Genomic DNA, 25,480 nt, shown 5'->3' with positions numbered 1-25,480 from the left:
ATTTCTCCCTTGCTGTCAAACCTTAACGCCAGCTCTGAGCTAGTATACGGTTCGCAGCAGGAACAGCACCCTTATTTGGTGCGCTGCCCGCTGATAAGGGAGGAATGCAGGAGACCTTCGTTTGCGTGCATTTGCATGCAATTAGCAGTCAGAGCTGGCAAACGCGGGTGCTAGTCCAGAGCTAATGACCTTTAGTGCCCATGTTTGCTTTTGATCATCTGGGCAACAGTTAGTGAGCTGTAGGTTGTAGTAACTGATTCACTTTACACCTTTCCTTGAGTGGTTCTGTATACTCATCTAAAGTTCCTTCCAAAGGTAGTATCAGAGTTCCATCTTAATTCATCATTCTGCCAATACTTTTTGCCAGGCCTCACACATACAAAGGTGGAAGCACATTGCACACTCTGTGTTGCAAGAGGTCCTTAGTCTTCTATCTGGAGTAACTAAGGCCCCTAGAAATTCCACCCAGCTTTTTGTTTTGACCTAAGTAGGACGGGGGCTGCTGTCAGCAAATGCACATTTTGAAATTGGTTAGCAGACTGCATTTCATTTACTTATGACCAGGCAGGTCTGACTCTTGGGGGTCATGTCAGAGCTGTACCAGTACTGGTGGCTCACTTGAGGTCAGACATGGACCTCCGTTCACACATTCACATTCTATTATTGTTTGCAACAGGATGCCTGATGTGACAGTAGCCAGGCCAGTCAACCCTCCAGAATCTCTTGGGGGAATTAGAACCCAACTCCAGCCCTCTCCCCCCCCCCCCCCCCCCGGATCATTTTTTTTTTTCACTTTTAATCTTCATTCTAAAAAATAAAAAAAAAATCTGCAGCACCATTAGTTGTATTTCCTTTTTTTTTTGCTTGCAGCCAAGGAGTCCCATGTTGGAGGACTTGCTATCTTGTCTTGGACAAAAACAATTTACTTACCTGTAGCAGGTGTTTTCCTTATTCAGCAGAATACGATGATGTCACCCATGTTGTGAGGACATGTATCCTGCTGTCCACAAAGAACACCTACTACAGGTAAGTAACTTGATTTTCTCCCTGCAGAGAAGTGGCAAGCTCCTTTTATAGACATAACTGGGATGCACAAATCCAATACATGGTAGATTTAAATCCTAGCAATTTTATGAATGGCTTCTGTTAAATCTCTGCTGCTTTCTTCTGCCTACCAAGGAAGTTTCTAAATCGCACCAGTAGATCTTTATCCCCTCTTTCCAGATTAACCCATAGTGCCCCCTCCTGAACTTGTAAACCCTGCTGTTCTGTTGCTTTCAAACTGTTAGTGTGCTCCTTCATCCTTTCTTCCTACACAGTCTTAAGAATTGCATGCTGGGTCAGATTGAAGGTCCATCTAGCCCAGTATATTGCTTTTACAGTGGTCAAGCCTAGTTACAAGTGTCTGGCAAAATCTAAGAATGCATCAAGGTTCCATGCTGCCTACCTCCCAAGGATAAACAGTGACTTGCCCCAGTTCTACCTTTTAAACCCAGCTATGTCAACTGCTGTACCATGTCCTCTGGCAGTGAGTTCCAGAGCTTAACTATGGATTGAGTGAAACAATATATTCTCCTGTTTGTTTTAAAAGTATTACTATAACTTCATGGTATGTACTCTAATCTTTGTATGTTTTTAAGAGTAAAACAATCAGTGGATTTACCTGTTCTACTCCTTTAAGGATTTTGTAGAGCTCTATCATATCCCCCTCAGCTGTTTCTCCTCTAAGCTGAAGAGCCATAACCTCTTTAGCCTTTCCTCCTTTTGGGAGGCATTCCATCCCTCCTCTGTATTTTTTGTAATTCCGCTATAACTTTTTTGAGATGTGGCAACCAAAACGCACACAACTCCAGGTGTAGTTGCACTATGGAACAATACAGAGACATATCATATTCTCTGTTCCTTTCATAATTCCTAACATTGTGGCATTGGCCAAAAAAGCAAACACACTGAGCAGAAGGTTTCAACATATTGTCCATAATAACACCTAGATCTTCTTCCTGGGTGGTGACTCTTAATGTGGAACTTAATATCATATAGCTATAATTTAGGTTATTCCTTCTAATGTGCATCACTTTACACTTGGCAACATTAAATTTCATCTGCCATCTTGATGCTCAGCCTTCCAGTCTCTTTAAGGTCCTCCTGCAATACAGCCTGCATGTGATGTAATAACTTGAATAATTTTATCTGCAAATTTGATCACCCACCTCACCTGTTCCCATTTACAGATAATTTGTAAATATGTTGAAAAGCACCAGTCCTATTACAGAATTCTGTAGTATTCTACTATTCAGCCTTACTATCTTTTATGCCCAGTTCACAGTCTACAACAGGACATTGCTCCCTATCACATGGCTTTTTAATTTACTCACGAGTCTCTCATAAGGGACTTTGTCAAAAGCTTTGTAATAATCTAGATATACTACATCAATTGGCTCTACTTGATCCACTTTTGAGCATGCCTTCAAAAAACAAATGGAGCAGACTGAGGCAGGACTTTCCTTTGCTAAATCCGTGTTAACTCTGTCCTGTTAACCCATGTTTTATCTCTGTGTTCAGTAATGTTATTCTCTATAATAGTTTCTATTATTTTTGCCTGGCACTGACAGGCTTACCAGTCTGTAGATTCCTGGATCACCCCAAGAGCCGTTTGTAAAAATTGGTGTTACATTGGCCACTTTCCAATCTTCAGGTACTGTGGACACGTTTAATGATAAACAATCTTTAACCTAATAATAGATCTGCAATTGCATGTTTTTTTTTTTTTTTTTTTTAGTTCTTTCAGTACTCTGGGGTGTACACCATTTGATCCAGGTGATTTTCCTGCTCTTTAGCTTATCAATTTTGCTTCCAGGTTCATTAAGATTTATTTCAGTTCCTCTGTATTGTCATGTTTAAATACCATTTCTGGCTGAAGCAAAGAATTTGTTTAGTCTCTCCGCTATAACCTTGTTTCTCCTAAGTACCTCTTTTATTTTGTAATGATCTACTGGTCCCATCTGACTCTCTAACAGGTTTTCTGCTTCCAAAATACCTGAAAAAGTTTTACTATGAGCTTTTGCCTCTGTGGCAAGCTTCTTTTTAAATTCTGTTTGTCTTATCAATGCTTTGTTTCAAACTTGTCGGTGCTTATGCTGCTTCCTGTTCCCTTCATTCAGATCCTTTTCCCTTTTTTTTTTTTTTTTTTTGAAGATGTTCTTTTGGCTCTAATAGACTTTTATCTCACCTTTTAAACACACCTGCTGTCATTTTGGCCTTCCTTCCACCTTTTTTTCCTCTTTATTTTTTAGATTACCTTCATAACACATTACCATTTACACAGAATAACATTTCCCCTGAGCCAGGGTTAGCCACATTTCCATAATATGGTATCCAATCTCCAGCTTATTATACTCTAAACACCCCAGTTCCCATATGCCTCTTGAATATATGGTAATTTAAATGGTGTAATACTTTCCATTTAACCTTTCAACTATGTTGCATGCTGTTAGAAAAGAACCACCTTCTATCATCCATGCAGATGTAGCGAGCTTCTTTTCTGGGGGGGGGGGGGGGGGCTAGGGACACGGGCATCTCCGCTCCCTTTCTATGTTGCAGTTCTAACAGGAGCTCCCTACTTATGAAAGATCTCTCACTTTATTGCTACATATTCCATTTCTATAACTTTCCACACTTTTGCTCACCACTCTTGTATTGTAGGAGCCCCCGTCCTCCTCCAATGTGCTGCTATTACCATTGTTGATACTAAACAGAAATTTGCCTTAGCATTGGAACCTTTTATGCAGGCAATCAGGACCTGTGGGGACATAAAAGATGTAGGGATAGGAGATACAAGTGTTTTATATTATTCTTACTGAAGGGTTTTACTTGCACATTTAAGGGGATAAAGCAGACGTCAGAACTTAAGGTTGTAAAAGCTCCTCCTCCTGAGGAACATCATTGAAAATCCAAGCAAACTGAGGTGATGGTCAGACCATAATACAAGTATGGCTTGTGGATGCCTGTAGTACATGAACATGGCATAAGTTGTTGAGGAGTGAGCAGTGTTGGTAATTTTATAAGGGATTTGAGTGTGTATATAGGAGTTTTATATACTCAGTGGGGCTTTTAGAAAATTGCCTGGGGATATGTGTGCATAGAACATAAGCATTCAGACACGATACCTACTCATATCCAATATATGCATAGGACATTCCCAGGGGAGTGGAAAATAGGTAGAATGAGAATGAAGGCAGGCTTGACATTGCACTCCTATTTTGGAGCAGTTGTAAATGTATACATCTACTTTCCCTGGATTCATTTTATAAAGATACAACATTTACGCCTGTGTGTTGTCAGTTTAGAATGCTGTGTTATAATACTGCCCTATGTAAGTACACTTTTTTTTTTAATTCTTGAATTTGTATTTGAACAAGAACAGAATGAGACCTAGGAAACACCCCAAAGAAGAACCAATAGAACAATAGCCAGACAGAACTACTGTATGGTAGAATTTTGCTCTGTCTTATATCAAATCTGATTTTTTTTGTGTGTGTGTGTGTTTTAGGAATAACAGAAGTTGACCAAGTATTAAATGTCCTCCTCACGACAGCAATGTTTGTGGGAGGGTGTGTGGCCTTTATTCTGGATAACACCATCCCAGGTTAGTCCAAAATTATTCTTTGCATTTTTGGTGATAAATTGTTGTGACTGAATAAATCTGCTTTAACCTGTGGTCACTGGGGTGTGAGGGGCAGTGTGCTGAAAATTTTCACAGTAGATTTGTATTGCATCTTCTCAACAATTGCGTGCTACTCCTTGATATGCTATCCTCACTTGGATTTCAGGGCTCCGTTCTTTCCTGTCTTTTTTTCTTCTCTCCCATCTTTTAGTGTATACTCTGGTGTACCTTCCTCCACCTCTATCCCACTATCAGTTGGTGTACCACAGGGCTCTGTCATGGGACCTCTTCTTTTCTCCATCTATACGTCTTCCCTTCATCTATGCTTCTTCCCTTTGTGCTCTGATCTCATCCCATGGTTTTCAGTATCACCTTTATTCTGATGAATCCCAGATCTACTTCTCCACACCAGAAATTTCAGCAGGAAATCCTGTCAGACATTGCTGCCTGGATGTCTCACCACCATCTGAAACTAAACATGACCAAGACTGAGCTTCTTATCTTACCCCCTAAACCCACCTCTTCTCTTCACCCATTCTCTATCTCTGTGGGATAGCACTCTCATCCTACCTGTCTTATCAGCTATGTAACCTTGGGGTTATCTTTGACTTCTCTCTCTCCTGCACTACACATTTCCAACAGACTGCTAAAACCTGTTTTTTCTTTATATCACACTACCAAAACCCTTATCTGCACTTTTATCACCTTTCGCTTAAATTATCGCAACTTCTCACAGGTCTCGCACTAAGCCATCTCTCTCCCCTTCAGTCTGTTCAGAATTGTGCTGCATGACTTATATTCCACAGAGCAGAGCCTCTATGTGCGTAAACACAATTGAAAAAGGAGTAGAGGATGAAACAAATGACGATCAGCCATGGGGATGAGGTCTTCAAATCTTTATTAAAAACACCAGTGTAGTGGGAACCGACATGGGCTGTGTTTCGGTGGGCACAGCCACCTGTCTCAGGGATCACAAATGTAATTCCAAGCCTGATATTAGGCTAACAAAATGTATCTCTGGTGCACAAAAACAGGAAAAGCCTTACTATGGGCTCAATGACCAAGGTATCTATGGAGCAGAACACTGTGAATGCCATGGCAAACAGAAAAAAAGACTTACATTCCGCCAGTGTCGCTATGCTCATTTGACCCTCTCCTCAAGTCACTTCACTGGCTCCCTATCCGTTTCCACATACAGTTCAAACTCCATTTATTGACTTACAAGTGTATTTACTCTGCAGCTCCTCAGTACCTCTCCGCTCTCATCTCACCCTACACTCCTCCTTGGGAACTCCATTCATCGGGTAAATCTCTTATCTGTACCCTTCTCCTCCACTGCCAACTCCAGACTCCGTTCCTTTTATCTTGCTGTATCATATGACTGGAATAGACTTCCTGAGCCAGTACGTCAAGCTCCATCTCTGGCTGTCTTCGAATCTAGGCTAAAAGCCTACCTTTTTGATGTTGCTTTTAACTCCTAAACCCCTATTCACTTATATAGTACTCATAGTACTTATTTGTCCTGATTAGATTGTAGGGACTGTCTTTTCATGTTCAAGTGCACAGCGCTGCATATGTTTAGTAGTGCTGTAGAAATAAGTAGTAGTAAGTTACTCATCACCTGTGCATAGCTTTTAGCTATCTAAAAGAACTGTAGAGTTGCTACTGAAAGAAGAGCACTTTCAGTTAATTGAGATAACCTTTTAAAAGGAAATATTAAAAAATGGAGCAATAAGGAAATATTAAAAAAGTGGGCAGTGATGTATCTCGTTTCCCATTCCATCAGGGGTAGTATTTTGTTACACCCCTTGTGGGAAATGTGGAAGGAGTGTACTGGGTACTGGGGAGTTGATTTGGGAATCTCAGATCTTTTGCCTATTTGGGGTAACTTACTTTTTTCACCAGGGAATGATAATAGGACATTCTGTGTGTGGGATAGATTGGGTATTATGAGACTAGAGCATGTATTGAGCAGAGAGGGCCATATGGTAAGTTTCGGAGCATTGGGTATTGATATTGAACCTGGTAATGTATTTGCTTATACTCAACTGCAGCATTATATCGCTGCTTTAAAAAGAGAGGCTTTGGGAGCTCTCCATAGCCATCGTTTTAGAGAGATGTTTGCATGAATTAGCGGGACAGACTCTCAGTATCTGGTCCTTGTAAGGCCTTACAGCCATTTCCCCTCTGAAAAATGTGGAAGCTATTGGAGCTCATTGAGCCCAGCATATAGGGAACCCTAATCTTTCCCTTGATTTTTTTTTTTTTAATTGACTTTGCATATACCAGCCCTTACAGTGAATGCAGAGCTCAGGGAGTGCCAGTTTAGGGTGTTACATAGAGCTTACATGGTGCAAGATAAGGGGACTAGATACTCTGCTACGCATCAAACGTCAGTAGGGGATCAGCTCATTTTTCCACTCCTAGGAATGTCCGATTGTCCAGTCTTTTTGGACTGCAGTTTTGCACTATCTGACAGCCTTACTGGGTTTGAGATACCACTCTCGCCTCTGGAATCCTTTTAGATAAATATGAACTTTTTGCATTTCAGGGTATGAGTGCTAGGCAACTAATTTGCAAGGCCTGTCTTCTGGTTAAAAAAAATTATTTTTTTAACCAGAAGTGTTTAGCGGAGCACTTAAATACCGGCACTTGCGCAATAAATTCCATGCCGTGATGGTGCCAGTACATCTCCTAAAGTGCAGAAAGCTTTCTTGCAATTTGGGAGTGGAAGAGTAGCCTAGTGGTTAGTGCAATGGATTTAGATCCTGGGGAACTGGGTTTGATTCCCACTGCAGATCCTTGTGACTCTGGGCAAAAACCACAGTGAGCTGAAAACCAGGGAAACTTGGGCATTCAGATCCACTTCTTACAGTGATGCGTGTCACCTTGGGTGCACTCTTCGTGACCTCATATATAACTTGTCATAAGCCCTCTCCTGAGCAGAGACCTACCTACTGTACATGAATTGTAATTTGCTTTGAGCATGGGTTGGAAATACAGAAATCCAAAAGTGTGAATTTGTAGCTTTTTTTTTAAAGGTGTGACATGCTGACTGAAGCTGGCTGTGAGAATATTGTTTGAGGTGAGGTGACAGTGAATAAAAGAAATATCTCCCTATATAATTACTCTTTGTCTCCAACACAGGTTCCCTTGAGGAGAGAGGAATTCGGAAGTGGAAGAAAGGTGTGGGCAAAGGCAGCAAAGCAGTGGAAGGCATGGAGTCCTACGATTTGCCCTTCGGCATGAACTTTATTCAAAAGTATAAATGCTTCAGTTATTTGCCAATCAGCCCAACTTTCTTGGGTTACCAGTGGAAAAGCTTTGGCAGAAGCAGCAAGAGCCGGCGCCCAGATGAGGACTCTGAGGCAACAGTATAACCCAGGCCGATAATCCCTTTCATTTTCAATTACATGTAGTATTGGAATGGAGGGATGTTGCATTTTATTTTGTTGCTGATTAATATGCATTGAAAAATGTTTTGTATATTTGCATTTAATTTCTGTAAACCAGGGCTGAGACTGGTGATTTAGACTTTGTGTTTTTTTTTTTATGTGGATGATGTCATTAACAGTGCTGCTTTTTTTAAATTATTATTTAAATTGCTTCGTTTGCAAACACAAATGTTAATACCAAATATTGAGCTAAGTGGTCAGTCATACATTCCTTTTTCAACTTGTGTAAGTGATGTGCTTGTGCATCAGGTATTGCTTTTTTGAGCATACACTGAGCTGAAAGCAAAATCTCAGTGCTGTTATTCACCCTTGCCATTGGAGTGTCAGTCTGTGAAGCAGTGTAGAATGATTTGCTGTTTTCATAACAGAAATGGAAGAATGTGCAGTAGCATAATGCATGTGGATAAAACCAGAAACCAGAGGGGAAAATGTTCTTGTACATCTTTATATATAATAGTTATGCTGCTTCTTGAACTTGTGATGAGGTCCGTATGCATGACTGTGTCCATGTGCACTCAACTTAATGCGTTAGTGACCTTGTTACATATGGAGTAAGGTGGGGCTGATTTTGTTGATATATGATCAGATAGAGGCATATTAAACATATCTCACATTGGAACCAAGTCAGATTGATTCAAACCAATTTGCAGCCAGCCCTGGTTTAATGTAACTGGACATAGTGATTCAAACCAAAAACATCTTCCTTAATCTTTTTGTGACTTTTCAGTTAAAAATACAGATTTTTTTTCCCATAGAATTGTGAAGAAGTTAGAGCCTAGCAGTACATAAGACTAATAACTAAGTTGTTATGATGTCTGACCTGTGAAAAAAACACACATGTGCGGTATTTTGTTTGAGAAAGTGGCACCTAGTAAGGAAAGTCCAGTGTGTGTGCTATATACACATACATTACACTTTTTATCCCCCCCCCCCCCCCCCCCCCCAAAAAAAAAAAATAAAATAAAATATATATTTATGGCTTTCACAGACTTCTAGAAAACTTCCATCGAGTTCACAGAAGCTTCTGACAGTTGGGGATTCCTGTATTATCATAGGAATATCTCCTGTAGCACATCGTGTCTTTCCTCCGTTCCTGGAGAAATACCATTATTTATACTGTTCTAATAATTTAGTAGTGTGGTCATATTGCCACTTGGTGTACTATAAGCAATAACACAACAGGATGATGTGGCACATCTTGATGGCACATGGTGTGTTTATTAGGTTGGTCAGTTGCTTTTGCAACCAAAAATAAAAATATATCAGGCTAGATTTTAAGAGTAAGTGTTAATTCTTGCATTTCTACTGCTTTGTAACATAATCGAGGCTTGTGGTCGCTGCCTTGCTATTGATTAATATTCCTATATTTAGAAGAGAAGTTGGTGCTTGTACTGAAGGTAGTACATCTCTTTCTTAAGTTGTCAGCCAGTAGGATTGAATAAGAAGCCAAGCTGGCTTACCATGGATAGGTTTTTGCTGAGGGTGAGCCATCAGATTTCTGGCCAGTGTCTCCAAAAAAAAAAAAAAAAAAACCCAGATTGTCCTGGAGCTAAAGATGACAACTCTAGCTAGAAGAAGGCCTAAATATTACAGAAGTCTATATTTTATAAGCAAGTTAACTGACTGAGTTTTAGATTAAGCAGGGTATCTGATCAAATATTTAATTATAATCATTGCAATTTAAAACCACACAATTATCATCACAGAGAAAATATATATTCCTGGGAATCCAGCCTACACAGGTGCAGGAATGTAGATGCAGTATTTTATCATATCAATCTGATTATCAGAATACCCAGGGCACCATGAATGCTTGCTAAGTTGGCACTATCTTAAAAAAAAATATATGTTATTGCCATGGCCTTGTGTGTGTGTGTGTTGCAGAGAATAGAACGTTTTGACAACATCACATTTTGGATGGTTTCAAGGGTATTGGGACTGGGAGAGGGATGGAACTCCTCTACATGCACCATGCAGATTTTCCTGGAATTACCCTAATCCTGATAATTCTTCAGATGTTTTAATGCTCATCATATATTCATGTTTTTACTGTTAAAAAAGTTGTTTAGGTACTAGGTTGTGAGTGTAACCTTTCTTTAAAAAAAAAAAAAAGCCACAAATCCCACATAAACTGAGGCATTGCTTCAGACAACTGAGGTCAGGTTCTGTTAAGATCAGTGCAACACGTGGCGCTTTTATTTTGTAGCAGTTAATGAACCACAGATGCTAATATTGTTAAGGTTAACTACAAGGCATGAGGAAGAAACGGGTAATTTTTTATGTTCTTTTCAGGAAGAAATTTGTTTTCAGAAGACACTCTTCATACTACTTTGTTGGATTCTGATAATAGTTTTTGGAAGTGAAGGTGTCTGATGCTTATTCAGTCCACATCGACCTATTCCTGGTTTCTGCATGCATTGAATTCCTCCATGGGCAAAATGATTTCTTTTTTTTATTTTGCATGGATTGGTGTACTTCCATGTTGTCCTGCTGAAGAGAAGTGATCTTCTGATGGTGAAAATCCTTTTTGAACTGGAATTATAACAGAGAATCAGAAAGATGGCTTGTACAGATTCTGACCAACTACCCCTAAATTGATAGGTTTTATTTTTGGTCAGTGACAAATTTTGACTTAACATTCGTGGGTCTCTTGGACAATACAAACCTCTTCTAGCCAAAATCATAGGGATGGGGTGTGATTGTTTACACGCTTCACAAACGCTAGTTAGAAGGCCGCTTTTTTTTTTTTTTTTCAATGAGCTAAAATAAGCCTATGGATTTAGGGTTGTGTAAAACCCCAAGGTGCAGGTGAATCATTCAATTTGCACCCTAGCATCAGAACAGCAGGACCAGACTGATTCACAAGCAGTTATCCCTTTGGGGTGGAGGAGTAGCCTAGTGGTTAGTGCAGCGGACTTAGATCCTGGGGAACTGGGCTCGATTCCCACTACAGGTCCTTGTGACTCTGGGCAAATCACTTAACCCTCCACTGCCCCAAGTACAAATAAGTACCTATGTAAACTGCTTTGAATGTAGTTGAAAAACCACAGGCAGTATAGCAAGTCCCATTTCCTCTTTAGGTTTCATGCAAAGTTGTTGTTCCCTAAATTCTATAATTTTAGTATTGTAAACAGCTGATGGTATTTCAAATGGTGGTACATCAAGTTTTGAATAGTAAACTCTACAAACTTATCTTTTCAAAATTTCTCTTGGACACACGAAGCTCACAGTTTACAACCTAATGCAACATCAGAGCTGCTGGCAAGAACCAAGAATCGTAAATGTATTTTATAATTGCATTTCTTAAATCCTTTTTGTAACACAACTCAAAGCAATTTACCAGTAAAGTCAAACAAATGAGCAAAATGTAAAATACAGTAAAAAAGGGCCATGGGGGGGTGGTGGTTAAATTTATTTTCTCAGTGTAGTTTTTGTTTACATACACCTGAATGAAGCAAACCTGTATTAAGTTAGTTTGCAGGTTCCAAAATGTTTATAATAGGTATTTCACTGTGTGATATGCCTGTTTTGTTTTTACAGTTAAATATTTATATGTATACCTTATATATGTGTGTGTGTGTTACACACCTGCTCAATTCAGATAATGAAGGCATTGATGAACAAGTGTATAGATTTAAAAAAGGGGGGGGGCAGGGGATTTCAATGTTGTACTAATGGAGTACTAAGAATTTGATGGCTAATGCAACTCCTGTGTTCAATAATCCGTGTTTTGATGGCACGTTTAGTTTTTCCGACATATATCATAGGACAGGGACATGTAATGATGTAGATGACTCTACATATATTACAGTCAGAGGTGTGGTCCAGCTTGTATTCTTTGTGGGTAAGTGGATGATGAAACACCATACCAGTTTTTCAAAACTATGGGGCTGTTTTACTAAAATGTGGTGAAATTTAGTTAACCGTGGCTTAATGCAAGATTATACCACGCAGTAGCTGCAAATTTAACCCATCACCTATTCCGGGGGGTATTCCCACTATTTTTTAAATTGTAGGTCATGTGTTAACATTTGTATCAATGTGCAGTACCTGCTCCTAGTTAACCCTGAAGCACTTAACACATCTGCATTAGTGACAGTAAATGCAGCACTTTAACTGCCAAACGTCTTATGCGCCCGCTCTCCATCCATGACACAAAAAGTACTATGTGCTGTGAAAATACCATAAAGCCCCAACGTGGCATAAACCAGATATTAAGTGCTGAACATGGTTTAGTAAAAGGCCCCTATGATTATTAGTTTTGCCTCTGTTATCTACTGTATAGAAGTTGAAGGCACAGATTTAATGAGTACTTTGTACCCATACATTTTCGAGGAAGCTTCCCTTTGAAAATCTGCTATAAAGTAGTTGGCTACCAAAGTAATCTGAGTACTTTGCAAAACCCTGGTGACTTAAAATGGTAAAATGGCCCCTGTAGGTAAGTCAACAAGAAACCTTTATAGTGAAGACAAACGTAATTAAGCTTTTGAAACTCACTCTATACTTTATTTCTTTTTTAACAGTAAAATCATGTTCATATAAAGTGTTCAGCCCATACAGATGTTATCTTAATCTGGTAACCCTTTTATAGAAAACACTTTCCCAATGTAAAGAAACGTGTGTCTGATTGCTTGACTTGATAAGCAAAGCTTTATCCAAAGGAACTGCAAATGATTGTCTCAATATAAGGAAGGGCCTAGAATATTTAGCATATGTTCCAGTGTTCAGCACTCAAGTTTCTTTCCTTGTGATAAAATGTTTTGTACATTTTACATGTCCCTGCCTATTCATAGTTTTCTTTTCTTAATGAGCTTTCTCTAGCCAAACATATATGCTAAAGGTGACAAGTCCCACAGTCTGGCCAATGGTTTGGTATGTGTATTTTCAGATGTCAATTATATAAGGCTCTGAAAGTTCACGTTCCTGGACATGCATGAACATTTTGCTAGTATTGAGTTTTGAGGCATGCAACAGACATTACAGTATTAAAGAAGGTATGGCGGGGTTTTTTTCTTTGGGTCAGTATTCCACTTCTGCCCATTAATATGCACAATCCAGTTCTGAGCTTTGGAAAAGACATTTTCAAGAATTCTTTAAACATTCCTCTTAGATTATTTATTTTGTCATTTATTTTTCCATTAGTCTGTATTCCTTTGACGTTTCTTATCAACATCAGAAATGTTTAAAAATGGCTTGTTTTTCCAAATGGTCAAGAGAAGATTTCAAGTATTAAAACCTTATTGCTAGTCAGTACTTTGGTTTTGTTGATGCTCGGATTAAATTGACTTTCCATAGGTTTGACGATATTCATTTGTTTACTGACTAATTTGAGCTGTAAACCTTTTTGTTTGCTATACGTAGAGTTTTTGTTTTGTTTTGAGATGTGTAAAATTCTTTATTGAAAATGTTTTTAAGAAACCTGGCGTTTTTTTAACACTGCTTCATTCAGCATTTAATTATTTAAAAATGTAATATTTGGACCAGATGTTGTGAATAATAGTAGAAATAAAGCTATTTTACTCTGTATTTTTAAATTGTTCAACATAATTAAAAGCAAACTAAAGATGAAGAGTCTGAGTGAATTCATTCAATCAATCCTTAGAGGTCCTTTTACAAAGATGCGCTGAAAAATGGCTTGCGGTAGTGTAGGCGTGGGTTTTGGATTCTTGCCAATCCATTTTTTAGCACACCTATAAAAAAAGGCCTTTTTAAAATTTTTGCTGAACATGGACATGCGACAAAATGAAAATTGCCACGCATCCATTGATCTAGCGGTAAAGACTGGGGCGGTAATTACCTACGTGTGTCCGAAAAAAAATATTTTTCAGAGACGCCAAAAATGAATTACTGCAAGAGCCACGCGGTAGTCGGGTGGTAACTCCATTTTGGCGCACGTTGGTCTTGCATAGATGCTTGCACGGCTTAGTAAAAGGACCCCATAGTAAGGTAATAGCTGTCAGCAAATAGTCTGCTAGGTTGTTTGTCCTTGGTTACGGTATTATAGCTGACTCATCTCTGGTTATCTTCTTATCCCTGCCCTTTTTATATGCCCATAGTATCTTGAGTTCTATCACTGGATTAGTTCCCACCCCATTTTGTTTTCATAATTTTTAAACCACTTCTGACCAAGATGATACATAATAAAAATATTTAGACAGCAGAAGGATTCTCCCTTAGTCCAGCAAGCTTTTTCCTACAGGCAGACAACTGTTCCAGAGTTTTTTACCGCTTTGTCTGATATCCCATGGTCCAGTTCTGTTGGGGTGCTAGAAGAAACGTCCTTGGGAAAACTCAATACAACGCTGAGCCCTGTGCCTCGGGTAGGTCCACCTCCTCCAGCAATGGATATATATTTTTGTGTGTCCATGATCACTGTGGACCCACCTTATCTGCCCTTAAGATGGTCACTTGCTTATTATTTGCCAATTCACGGATACGACGACGTTGGCCAGTGGACAGATTACTACCTGGTTTGCCCCCCAATTGTTCTATATTAATCAATTCTGTCAACACCAATTTTTGAAAAGCCATAATTGAGGGGTATGTTTAGATAATACTTTGAACCCATTTGTCAGTCGGGCGGAGTCTTATTCTATTCACTTTATACAGTTGTTAGAGCAAGTAGATTATCAGGTGATCTATATGGTTGGATTAGATGTAATAGCCTTGTACACAAATCTGCCCCAGAATAAAGTGATCAAGTTAGCGTGTGAGTATCTCACTGAAGCTTCAATTCCAGAATCGAAAGTTACAGTATTGCGCCAACTAATGTCCTGGGTCATTTGTCGAAATTATTTTCAATTTCAGGATGTTCTGTATACAAAAATGTGGGGTGGCTATGGGGCAGTGGTGTGCTGGAGCCGGCTCTGTCCGGCTCGCAAGAGCCGCTTGTTAAATTTTGACAGCTCTTGCGAGCCGGTTGTTGGGGGCGAGCTGGCTCCATTAGGGGAGGTAAGCATGGCAGGAGGGCGCCATCACAGGCCATGCTTACCTCCCCTGCCGCTCCGAAGCATGTCCAACGATGTCCTTCGCCCCCACCCTCCCGCTCCCATCTGACTTTTTTTTTTTATCATTTTAATATGAAATATACAAAGAATAACTCTTTGACAAGATACACCAATCTAGGAAACATATTCTAACTTAATAGAAAAATGTTACAAACAAAAGTATATAGTCAGTTGGTTATTATAGTCCACAAATTGAGAGATTCAAGATATAGTAATACCAAAGGAAGTTGGTGCTAGAACACTATTAAATTAAAAAAAAAAAAAAACAAGCAGTGGTTATCCATAATTATGTAGGACTCATTTATCTGGGATTAAGCCTGGTCTCGCTTCGTATCAAGGAATAACCTCAATTGATCTGGCTCAAAAAACACATACTTCTTCTCTTTAAATATCAAAACGCATTTACATGGAAAGCGTAATTGGAAGACTGCTCCTATATTTAATGATTCCTGTTTCATAAGCAGGAATTTTTTCCGTCTTTGTTGAGTCCATCGAGCAATGTCTGGAAATATAGAAACTTTGCTTCCCTTAAATTCAGGACACAAGTTTTTAAAATAAAGTCTCAATAAAGATTCTTTATCTTGCAGAAAGACAAAAGATACTATCAGGGTTGCTCTAGTCTCTGTATTATCCTTCGATTGTTCTAGAAAGTTTGTCAAATCTAGTATTTCAGATGGTATATCCTGTGGAGATTTTTCCTGTAATGGAGGAGTCTTCACATCCAAATAGTAAATTTTTTGAATTGGGGGAATTGTTTGTTCAGAGTATTTTATATATTTCTTTCAAGAATTTAGCCAACATGTCTTTAGGAGCCACAAATTGAGATCTTGGAAAGTTTAATATTCGCAAGTTCAGATTTCTTGAGTAATTTTCCATATTTTCAATTTTTCTGTGAATTAATATACGATCCCCAGAGATCTGAGCTTGTTGCCGATTCAATTTTTCAACTTGTGTTTCCAGGCTAGTCTGCTTTAGTGAAATTCCCTCGATTTGAACTTTGAAGGAATTTATCTGAGAAGAATTATTCAGTGACAACGTAATGAATGAAGTACAGACCTTGTGAAGTGATTCCAGGGCTGCCCAGATAGATTCCAGCGACACTACTTGAGGCTTAATCAGCGGTTCAATCGCTAAGGCGCAAGCCATAGCCTGCGCTGTTGTTTCGGGCGAGTTCCCTGGTCTGAAGCCAGATTGCCATGGGTCTAGCCAATTACTTTCAATTAGCCAGTCGGTGAGTTAAGTGCAGACTGTTGATGGGAATCCAGATCCATCTTGGTACCAATTCTAGACTACAGTTTCATTCAGAACCAAGTGTTGAAAGTGTTTCTGTGCAACATATTTATTTTATTTTGTTGTTTATTTTATTGGATTTCGCTCACACCTTTTTCAGTAGTAGCTCAAAGTGAGTTACATTCAGGTACACTGGTATGTCTCTCTCCCCAGAAGGTTCACAATCTAAGTTTGTACCTGAGACAATGGAGGGTTAAGTGATTTGCCCAAGATCACAAGGAGCAGCAGTGGGCTTTGAACCAGCCACTTCTGGATGTCAAGACTGATGCTCTAACCACTAGGCTATTCCTCCATGTGACCAGCTCTGGGAAAAGTTGACTGTCAGATCTAAATGTTGACAGTGGTCAATTTTTCATTTAATGGTCCATAAGCAGTCTTAAAAGTTGAACTTCTAACTTTTTTTATATATATATATTGGACTGTTATATTACAAATTGTTTGCTCTAATATAATTCCTTACATCTCCTTTTTTGTTTCTGGTGGTTTTAGTCATCTTTTCACAGAGATGGTCACATACTGTGGTACAAGTTAGCATTGAGGCTGTGTTCAGCGTCCTACAAAGTAGAGAGTGAGTGATGCCCTGTAGAGGGAATCACTGTGCTTAAACTTACTATTGGCGTAAACTCCCATTAAGACAACTGAGGTTAGGCATTCCCTTATGCTAGATGTGAAGTGGCCAATATAATCAGTGGCATACCTAGGGTATTTGACACCCTGGGCTGATCATCTTTTTTTTTTTTTTTTTTTTTTTTTTTTTAAACACCCACCTCCAATATCTAGTACTAGGCAACCTGAGAATACAAAACACTCAGGCCCTACGCAGCAATTCTACCATACCATAAGTAGTAATTTCTACAAGTCACACAAGGGTATACCTAGGAAAAGGAAACATCTTAAACATTGCAGTGAGCCAGCCAGAATCGTACAGACTGTTGATTCTGCACAGTCCATACCAACCGAAAGCTGTCTTTTTCACAGACACACCCTAATCCACTATCGAATAAGTAACCACAAACTAAAAATAGAAATATTTAGACAAAAATTAAACTGAACCCCCAAGAAGCCAGATTCTGCATACAATGCAACACCACAGAAACAGTGAGTGATAGATGTCCCCTAATGCTGTCAAAATATAAAGATAGCTGATGCAAATTTGAAACGACTAACAAATACCAATCACCATTTTACAAATTAACAAACAGAAATAACGCAAATATAGAAAATACCATTTTATTGGACTAATATTTAGCTTTCAGAGGCCAAAACCTCTTTCCTTAGGTCAATGATACTGTTACAATATCCTATCCTGGCCTGAGGAAGGGGGTTTTGATCTACCACAGTTATAAAAATACAATAAAATTAAACCAATAAAAATGACCTTATTTCTATTTATAAACACTTATTAACACAGCTACACTACTACTTTATCCTGAAGCAAAAAAAAAAATGTATTTAGTATGTTGTCTCTGGTTTCCTCATCATCTCTCTCTCTCTCTCTCTCTCTCTACTATCCTCTATCAGCCCTTTCTCCCTGCCCCCTCCATGTCTGCACCCCTCTCCCTCTGCCCCTTGCAACCACTATCAGCTCTTTCTTCCCCTTCCAACCACTATCTGCTCTCTCTGCTCCTATCCACCATCTGCCCTTTCTCTCCATAGTCCCTTCCATTCAGGGTTTATCCTCTTGCTGCCCCTCCTATCCACCATCTGCACTTTCTCTCCCATCCATGCAGCGTCTGCCCTCTCTCTCCACCATCCAGGATCTGCCCTCCCTCACTCTCTGCACCCTCTTTTCAGCCCCATTTTCCCACCTGTCCTCCTTTTCAGTTCCAGCCACCAACCCTGCATTAAAGCCCTAGCCCCATTCTCTCACCTGCTCACCTCAGCCTGTAGCCCCCTTCTCCCATCTCAGCCCCTCTTTTCAGCCCCCTGAGTTCCAGCCCTAGCCCCCTATTATAGCTGTTAATTTGAGCTCCAGTCCCCACCTACCCACCCTTTGAATCGCCAGCGCAGTGTATCTGTGAAAGAAGCATGTTGCCTCGGGCCCTCCCTCACTGTGTCCTGCCCTCTCCCTCCTCAGATGTTATTTCCTATTTCCGCGAGGGCAGGACACTGAGGGAAGGCCCATGGCTACGTGCTTCATTCACAGACATGCTGTGCTGGCGAATCGAAGATTTAAAAAAAAGCAGGGGGCAGAAAAGAGAAGGGGGCTGTCGAGGGAGCTGAGGGTGGGTAGGTAGACACTTGGGCTTGCAGAGGAAAGGCAACGGGGAAAACCTGAATAGAAGGAGTGGAGCACCCCTTTTTAATTTGCACTTGGGGGGGGGGGGGGGGCGGACCGCCCCGCCCCACCCTTGGTACGCCACTGCTTATAGTCAAAACAAAAAAGGCTGTAGAGTTCATAACCTGAAGCATTTTGTTGTCCTTTAAGAGATTTATTTATTTATTTGCTGCATTTGTATCCCACATGTTCCCACCTCTTTGCAGGCTCAATGTGGCTTACATTATGCCGCAATGACAATCGTCATTAACGGTATGAGAAGAACAGAGTATTATTGCATCTGTTCCAGAGGGAATAAAAAAATAAACAATAACAACAACCCCCCCCCCCCCCAAAAAAAAAAAAAAAAAAATTTAATTCAAGTAAGTGGTGGCATGGAACGGCATCCAACATTGCTGGGAACAAGCAGTGGATATACCCTGCTGCTTTACCAGAAAGCTACTTCTCTGCCTATTTGCGGGTACATGCTGGTAGCTGTTGAAAGCAATGTTCATATATCCATGACCCCCCCCCCCCCTGCTTTGCCTGGGCTTACCAATTATGCCCCATGGGTGAGCTGGAGAGCAGCGACCCTGTGATGCCTTGTTTCTGCCGCCCACTCTGACGCAACTTCCTGTTTTAGGGTTGGATGCGACAGAGGTAAAGTTGCGGTGCTGCTGCAGGCACGGAGACCGCTGCTGTTGGTGACATTAAAGACAAGCTTGAAGCCTTGAAGGTAGGACTTGAGGGGGTGGAGGGTTTGAAGAGTAGGGCGCAATGCCGGACTGGTTCCGGCTCCCCGAATGTGTGTGACTTGGATATCTATACAGACTTTAATTAAATTACAACCTTCTTTTAACAGGCATATGGCAAACCTGAGTTTAGACCCAAATGCACTGATTATTATTATTTTTATTACAGACACAAAATATAAGGCGAAAATTTAAGATAACTAATGGGCTATGTATGTTTTCCTGATCCAGTTCTAGTTCTATGCCACAGTCTACATGGACTTCAATTGCAGGGGTCCCTGTTTATTGCTCCAAGAAAACTTATTTTAACACTTAGTTATGTGATTACTAGAATATATTAGATTACGGCTAATATATGCCAACAAATTTTAAAACGCACAAATACATTAAAAGATGTATCATTAAAAATACAGAAATGCTGGAGCAGTGAAAGTGAAGTTACTTACCTGTAACGTGGGTTCTCCGTGGACAGCAGGATAAGTCAGCCATACACTGGTGACGTCATCCTACGAGCAGGAAACGGATTCTGCTCTCCAAGAGCTCAAAATAACCTTTTGAGCAGGTCCCTCTGAGCATGTGCAGTGTGCACTATATATGTCCCTGTTTGAGCGTCTTGCCTCAGGTGTACCCAGCTATGTTGCGTGGCATTATCCGTAGGGGAGGGTGGAGGGTATGTGTGGCTGATATCCTGCTGTCCACGGAGAACCCCCATTGCAGGTAAGTAACTTCACTTTCTCCATGGATAAACAGGATGAGTCAGCCACACACTGGTGACTCCCCAGCTGCGGGCTGAGAAGGGTCAGGTGTGTCCCCTTAAGAGGTTTTGTTCGAGTGCCTGCTGTGCTGCTGAGGTAGGATGAGGCTGCGGGTGGGGGACGCATAATAAGAGACCAGGTTAGATTTGAGGTGTTTTGTTTTTTTTTTTTGCAATTCAATGTAACTGTTTAACATTAATTAGGCAGTTTTAACAACAGTTTAACTGTGAACCTTAAACAAAAAAGTTTGTGTTTTTTTTTGTTGTTTGAACAGTTTAACATTCAATTCTGCGTGAGAATGAGTAGCAGGTCTAACAGTGAGAGTCTGTCCCAGGGGTGTAAGAGTCTGTCTTAGAGGTGTGAATCCTCTTGCCTTCAGGCTGTATTGCGGCTGCTGCAGTTTGGAGGACATTGAGGCTGATCTTGGTGGTTTGTAGAGGCCTGTTGAGGCAGTAATGACGTGTGAAGTAATGAACAGAGGACCAGATCGCAGTGCGACAGATGCCCTCCACCGAGGTAGAGTGAAGGTTGGCCAGTGTGGTGGCCATGGCCTTGGTGTGCTGAGGCTTTGTCGTGGAGGATTAGACCCTCTTTCTCATAGCAGAAGGCTATGCAGTCTGATGTCCAGGCTGAGAGAGTGTGTTTGCCCACAGGGGCACCTGTCCTGTTGGTGTCAAAGGAGATGAAGAGCTGGGAGACTTTTTGCTGTGATTCTGTGCATTGGAGCTAGAGGCGCAAGGCTCGGGTGCAGTCCAAGGTGTGGAGGAGGTGCTCCTCTTGGCTGTTGTGTGTTTCTGGATAGAATGAGGGGAGCACAATTGTCTGGTTGATGTGGAAAGGTGAGACCACTTTGGGAAAGAATTTTGGATGAGTTCGGAGAATTGCATGGTCATGAAGGAGTTGTTTGTATGGTGGGTAAGTCATGAGGACTTGGAGTTCGCTGGTGCATCAGGCAGACATTATAGCGATGAGGAATAGGGTCTTCCATGTGAGGAATTTGTTCTCTGCCTTTTCAAGTGGTTCAAAGGGAGGGAGCATAAGGCGGCATAGGACAATGTTCAAGTCCCATGCTGGAGGCGGCCATCTTACGGGAGGATAAAGGTTTCGTAGTCCCTTCATGAACCTGGTCACCAGGTGGTGAGAGGCCAGCGGTCCACTGTCCTGTCTGTTCATGGAAGGCTGAGATGGTGCTGACATGGACTCTGATGGAAGTTGTGCGGAGGCCCATCAGCGAAAGGCTAAGCAAGTATTGCAGGACAGCTGGGAGATGGCATGAGAAGGGATCTATGTGAGCCTTGTTGCACCATGCTTGGAATCTCTTCCACTTGAGGGTGTAGGATTTCCTGGTGGAGGGTCGTCTGGCTGCTAGTAGGACGTCCATGACTTCCGGGGAAATATGGAGAGGAGCTAATGTTAGCCTTTCAACATCCATGCTACTAGGGCCAGTGTGTTGAGGTTGGGGTGTAGCATGGCCCCTTGGTGTTGTGTGATGAGATCCAGTCAGTGTGGGAGGCGCATTGGCTGCGTTGCTGCCCGGCGTTGTAAGAAAGGGAACCACACGTTTTGGCCAGTACAGCATGATGAGAATGATGGTGGCCTTGTCTTGGATGAGTGGGGTTGGAGGATAAGCATATAGCAGGTGCTGTCTCCAGTGGATCGAGAAGGCGTCATGGCTTAGTCTGAGCAGTGATGGTTGTTTTGAACAAAAAAAGTCTGCACTTTGCATTGTCTTCGCTGGCGAAGAGGTCTATTAGTGGTGATCCCCACTTGAGGAAAAGTTGTTGTGTAACCTGCGGATGGAGAGTCCATTCGTGAGGGTCCAGCTTCCAGCTGAGGCTGTCCGCCAGTGTGTTGTGGAGTCCCGGTAGATATGATGCTTGTAGGAGGCAGTGTCTGGAGAGGGCGAATGTCCAAATCCGGTATGCCTCCTTGCACAGGGGAAGAGAGCCTGTGCCCCCTTGCTTGTTTATATAGAACATGGTCACCTGGTTGTCCATCTGGACCAAGAGGTTCTTGTTGGAGATCCATGGAGCGAATGCTCGGCGTGCGTTTCCGATGGCCCTGAACTTGAGGAAGTTGATGTGGTAGCATGATTTGGAGGGAATCCATGTGCCCTGTGTTTGTAGTTGGAGGAGATGAGCTCCCCACCCCAGCTTAGAGGCATCCGTGGTGTGTGTGTGAGCTGGTGTTGTGGTTGCTGGAGAGATCTCCCTCTGTAAAGGTTTTGGTGGTCCTGCCACCATGTGACAGACCTGTTGGCGGCCTGGGTGATGGTAATTTTTTGGGAGAGAGGTTAGGTGTGCTGGTTCCAGCTCTTCCGGAAGTACCACTGGAGCGGCCACAGTTGTAGCTTGGCAAAAGGCACAACATGGATGGATGTGGCGAAATGTCCTAGGAGTCGTAGGAGGGTCCGTGTTGGAATGCTTCTCGCTGATATGATGTCATACCAGGTGTAATATAGCTTCTCCCCTTGGAAGGGGCAAGAAGGCCATGCAGCATTTGGTGCAGATTTGGGCCCCAATAAAATCCAGTGTTTGACTGGGGTGCAGGTGTTACGTTTTCAAAAGCAGGAACTAGGTTAGTGAGCCCTTGGGCCACTGCCGAGGAGCGGCAGTGGCAGGCAAAACCACTCCACACCAGGAACAAGATAGAACTCAGATAGGAACAGCAAGATTTCACCTGCACTAGCCGCCCCTCCCCAGGAGTTGAGCCCCTGGCTGCAGGCGGCCGACAGGACTTACAGGACAGGGTAGGAACTGGAAGCTGCAAGCAGCCACTAAAACAGGGAACAAACACGAGACAGAACTGAAAGCTGCCAAGCAGCCACTGAACAAGAAACACAGACAAACAGAAACTAAACACAAAACAAGTCTAGGAAACAAACAATAACCCTAAGCTAAACTACACACAGACTAACTAGCAACAGACAAGGAACTAGAATAAAAACCAAGCTAGGCAGAAGTGCAACAACCACCAACAAACCAGGGCCTTAGGCGATGCAAAGGCAAAGCAGAGAGTTTCCAAATGGCTAATAAGCCCAGCAGCAGCTGAGATTTAGCTGCAGCAATCACCAGGCAGCTACCGGTGCTGTGCAGGCTCAAAAAAGACAAGCAAGTCTGGCAGGCCGGAAGATCCAGACTGGACTGGGCTGAAGTCTGGAACGGGAAACAGCACACAGACAATCCAATGCAGCCACCAGGCCTGGCCACCAGGGGGCGAGATGACTGAGAGCCTGAAACCAGGGCACGACCGTGACAGCAGGTGTGACTTTGTCTCGTTGATCAGGAAGCCCAGTGACTAGAGTAGGGCTACTGTGGATGTGATTGCCTTGTTGGTCTCTAGGGGTGATGACCTGATGAGTAGCCAGTCGTCAAGGTAGGGGACGACACACACCCCTTCTTTGCACAGGTATGCTGCCGCCACTGTGACACATTTTGTGAAAACTCTTGGTGCTGAGGAGAGTCCGAATGGTAGGTCTCGGTATTGGAAGTGGTGGCCCAGTACTTTGAAGCGTAGGAATTTCCTGTGTGCTTTGTGGATTGGGATGTGGTTGTACGCATCGTGGAGGTCTACTGCGGCTAACCAATCATTTTTCTGGATCAGTGGAAGGATGGTGCCTAACGAGTGCATCTTGAACTTCTCTTTTGTGATGTACTTGTTGAGATGTCGGAGGTCTAGGATGGGTCTGAATCCTCCAGACTTCTTGGGAATGAGAAAGTAGCAGGAGTCAGTGGCGTAGCCAGAAGGCAATGTTTGGGTGGGCCAACAAGTTAGATGGGTGGGCACTAGAGTTGCCAACTTTTTGAAAGAGAAAAAAAACCCAGCCACCTAATACACCCATGCTTTGCCCCTACCCAACCCCACCCCACCCCATGCTCCACCTCTACCTCACTCCCAATTACTTCAGTGAGGGTAGCAGTGCAGGCTTCAGTGGCCAATTGAGAGCTAAAGGAAGTACAAGGAACTGCACTTTTCTTCAGCCCCCATTGAGCCACGGTCCTCCAACACACATATGGTATTGAAAGCCAAACACTGAACGCCAAACACATTCCGCATCCAGAGAACCTCCTGGCCTGCCATCAACAATGTATGCAGAGCACAGCAAGGACATTTCCCCATAAAACTCACCATACAAAGAAATTCTGGTAATCTCAATAATAGACATGTTGTAAAGTAATTAAAAAAAATCTACAAACAAAAAGTCACTCAGAATCTAGAGCAAATCTACCATGCCGGCACTAACTTCCAAAACAAGGATCCTCTACCTATGAAAAGGTAGTGCCCTAAATATTACAGAGCGGCTCTAAAGTATTGATACATCTATCAAGAAAACTGAACAAGCCAAATTATTACAGAATGCTACATAGAAACTTCATGGTGACAGAATACCTCGGGGCCATGCACACAGAACACAAGAGCCAAATACATAATTAGTGACCACAAACTCTATAAATATAAATTAAACTAAAACCCCAATAAACCAGACCTTGCATGTAGTACACTAGAGAAACAAAAAAGAAAGGCATTTCCTCATGTGCAAAATATAAAGGTATTACATGCCAGGGATGGTGTTTTGGGGTTTTTTTTGTTTGTTTTTTGTTTTTTTTAATTACATTTGTACCCCGCGCTTTCCCATTCATGGCAGGCTCAATGTGGCTTACATGGGGCAGTGGAGGGTTAAGTGACTTGGCCAGTGTCACAAGGAGCTGCCTGTGCCTGAAGTGGGAATCGGACTCAGTTCCTCAGTTCCCCAGGACCAAAGTCCACCACCCTAACCACTAGGCCACTCCTCCTATTTGTGTGAGGTGCAAATAGGGCAAATTATTTTTTGTTACACTTGTACCCCGCGCTTTCCCACTCATGGCAGGCTCGATGCGGCTTACATGGGTGCTTAGCTCTCTGGCCAGAGAGAGCCCCAAGCCTGCCAGAAGCTGAAGAAGGTGCAGCCTGGTAATGGGCTTTGGGGTCCTCTCCCAGATTTCTTCCCTGGGCCCCAGCCATGTCTGACATATGCCAAATCTGACATAGTCTATCACAAAATAGAAATAGAAATAATTGTTTGTACCTTTTTGTTGTCTGGTCATTTTATTTTTCCATATCATATTGGTCCCAGTCTCTGGTTTCTGCTTCCCTGTGTCTTTCCTGTCCATTTGGCATTTCTTCTGTCTCCATGTCCACCATCCATCTCCCATCTCTGTGTCCATATATTTCCTTATCCAGAATCTCCCGTGTTCATATCCCCGCATCCATCATCATTCCTTTGTGCACCCATGTACCCCATGCCCAGCATCTCCCATCTGT

At 41.9% G+C, this 25,480-nt stretch overlaps 1 protein-coding gene across 4 annotated transcripts in view; it reads left to right on the top strand.

Moving 5' to 3' along the window:
• The window catches only part of SLC23A2 (solute carrier family 23 member 2), a 326,193-nt gene extending 317,147 nt beyond the window's left edge, over positions 1-9,046 (top strand). For all 4 annotated transcript variants that reach the window (XM_030201843.1, XM_030201844.1, XM_030201845.1 and 1 more), the window contains 2 exons: positions 4,550-4,645; positions 7,811-9,046. In XM_030201843.1, coding sequence (XP_030057703.1) covers positions 4,550-4,645; positions 7,811-8,043 — 329 coding nt within the window. In that variant the 3' untranslated portion in view covers positions 8,044-9,046. The remainder of the gene's footprint in view (positions 1-4,549; positions 4,646-7,810) is intronic.
• The last annotated feature ends 16,434 nt before the right edge of the window (positions 9,047-25,480 follow it).

Source organism: Microcaecilia unicolor, chromosome 4 (assembly GCF_901765095.1).
Source record: "Microcaecilia unicolor chromosome 4, aMicUni1.1, whole genome shotgun sequence".
NCBI lineage: Eukaryota > Metazoa > Chordata > Amphibia > Gymnophiona > Siphonopidae > Microcaecilia > Microcaecilia unicolor.
Note: the sequence above shows the minus strand (reverse complement) of the source record. Positions and strands in the feature narration are given on the sequence as shown.